Here is a 1,796-nt window from a genome sequence, read left to right as displayed (position 1 = left end):
ATAAATAATGATCTATTCACATTGTGAATGTTAGGCAGTCATTAAAAAGAGTAAATTTAAGTACCTCTCCAGACACCTCTGTGTTTTTTTGCACGTTTTCATTCTGTGACATTTTTCAGTGTAGAAATCAGGCGGCATAAATTGCTCTACTTCCTGGTTGCGGCTCCTTAAATTCTTAGGTGCTTTTTTTCTACGCTTTCCCTTTTTTATTACATTTTCAAGCCTAAACTCAACCTGAGGTTACATAATGAGATGGCACCGCAGATCTAGGCATGGAGAAAAGTCTGGTGCTGGCTCTGTGGATCTTCTACTATGTGAACTCTAAGCAACTGTGTAAAATGGCAGAGGATCCTCAATTTTTGACTTTTGTGTCACTCTGTAGTCAGGGCCTACCCTTTCAACACAAAAATTATGTTTTCCTTGCTCATGCTCTTCAGGTAACTCCAGGTTCAGCCGTGCACATAAAGCTGATGGATGGAAGAAATCATTTGGTGGTGTCTGAGTTTTTGTTGCTGGGATTTACCAGTTCTTGGAAGATGCAGATTCTTGTTTTTCTGTTTTTCATGATATTTTATATAGCAAGTATGCTGGGTAACCTTCTCATGATGCTCACAATCATCTCAGATCATCACTTACATTCCCCCATGTACTTTTTACTGGCAAATCTCTCCTTCATCGACACAGGTGTTTCCAGTGTTGCAACCCCCAAAACGATTTATGACCTTTTCCGAAAATGTAAGCTTACCTCCTTGAAAGACTGCATTACTCAGATGTTCTTCATTCACACAGTTGTGGGTACAGAGATGGTGCTTCTCATAGTCATGGCCTATGACCGATACATTGCCATCTGTAAGCTCCTCCACTACCTGACCATCATGAGCCTGAGAGTGTGCATTTCTCTTTTTGCTGTTGCTTGGACCATTGGCCTCATCCACTCTGTGGTCCAACTGGCTTTTGTTGTAAACTTACCGCTTTGTGGTCCCAACAAAATGGACAGTTTTTATTGTGATTGTCCTCGGTTCATCAAACTTACATGTACAGATACATAGAGACTAGAATTTTTGGTCACTGCCAGCAGTGGTTTCATCTCCATGGGCACTTTCTTCATTTTGATCGTGTCCTACATCTTCATACTGGTCACTGTCCGTAAACACTCTTCAGGTGGTTCATCCAAGGCTCTCTCCACTCTCTTAGCTCACGTTACGGTGGTGGTCTTTTTCTTTGGTCCTTGCATTATTGTCTATGTGTGGCCATTCCCTACCTTACCTATAGATAAATTTTTAGCCATCTTTGATGCCCTTATCACTCCTTTTATGATTCCTATCATCTACACATTTAGAAATAAGGAGATGAAAGTGGCAATGAGCAGAGTGTTTGGTAAAGTTTTAAGTCTCAGGAAGAGTTCTTTCATGCACCATCTAGGAAATTCAAGTTCTTCTTGACTATTCTTGGAAATTAGCCTCTTTAATTAAACATTCCACAAATCTTTTCAGTTTAATTAATGTTTTCAAGACCCACTGTGAAAGTTCTCCTCAAGGACTCTGTTCTGACCTGTTCAGTTCTTCATGGGAAACACTTGCTGTAAGAATAATGAAAATATTGAGGAGGAGTGAATCCAGTCTTGCAGTGTAGTGTCTTTCTTGATTGTTATTGAAGACTTCAGTTTCAGTAAAACAAACGGTTGGATGCTCTTCTCTTAGGCAGTGATTCTCAAAGACATACGTCCTATTATCTGTATACGTACCTATATTCATGTCCACTAGGTTTCTCAGTGTCTACATATACTCCTGGAGGAA

General features: G+C 40.0%; 1 protein-coding gene across 1 annotated transcript; it reads left to right on the top strand.

Annotated features, from left to right (window-relative positions):
- The first annotated feature begins 470 nt into the window (after window positions 1-470).
- On the top strand, window positions 471-1,442 carry LOC101346923 (olfactory receptor 4F3/4F16/4F29-like). The gene is given in 1 exon segment (XM_012556722.1): window positions 471-1,442. A coding segment is annotated over 1 exon segment (972 nt).
- Window positions 1,443-1,796: the final 354 nt, after the last annotated feature.

This window comes from Trichechus manatus, unplaced genomic scaffold (genome assembly GCF_000243295.1).
Source record: "Trichechus manatus latirostris isolate Lorelei unplaced genomic scaffold, TriManLat1.0 scaffold00076, whole genome shotgun sequence".
Lineage (NCBI taxonomy): Eukaryota > Metazoa > Chordata > Mammalia > Sirenia > Trichechidae > Trichechus > Trichechus manatus.
This window is presented reverse-complemented; position numbering and strand designations above follow the sequence as displayed.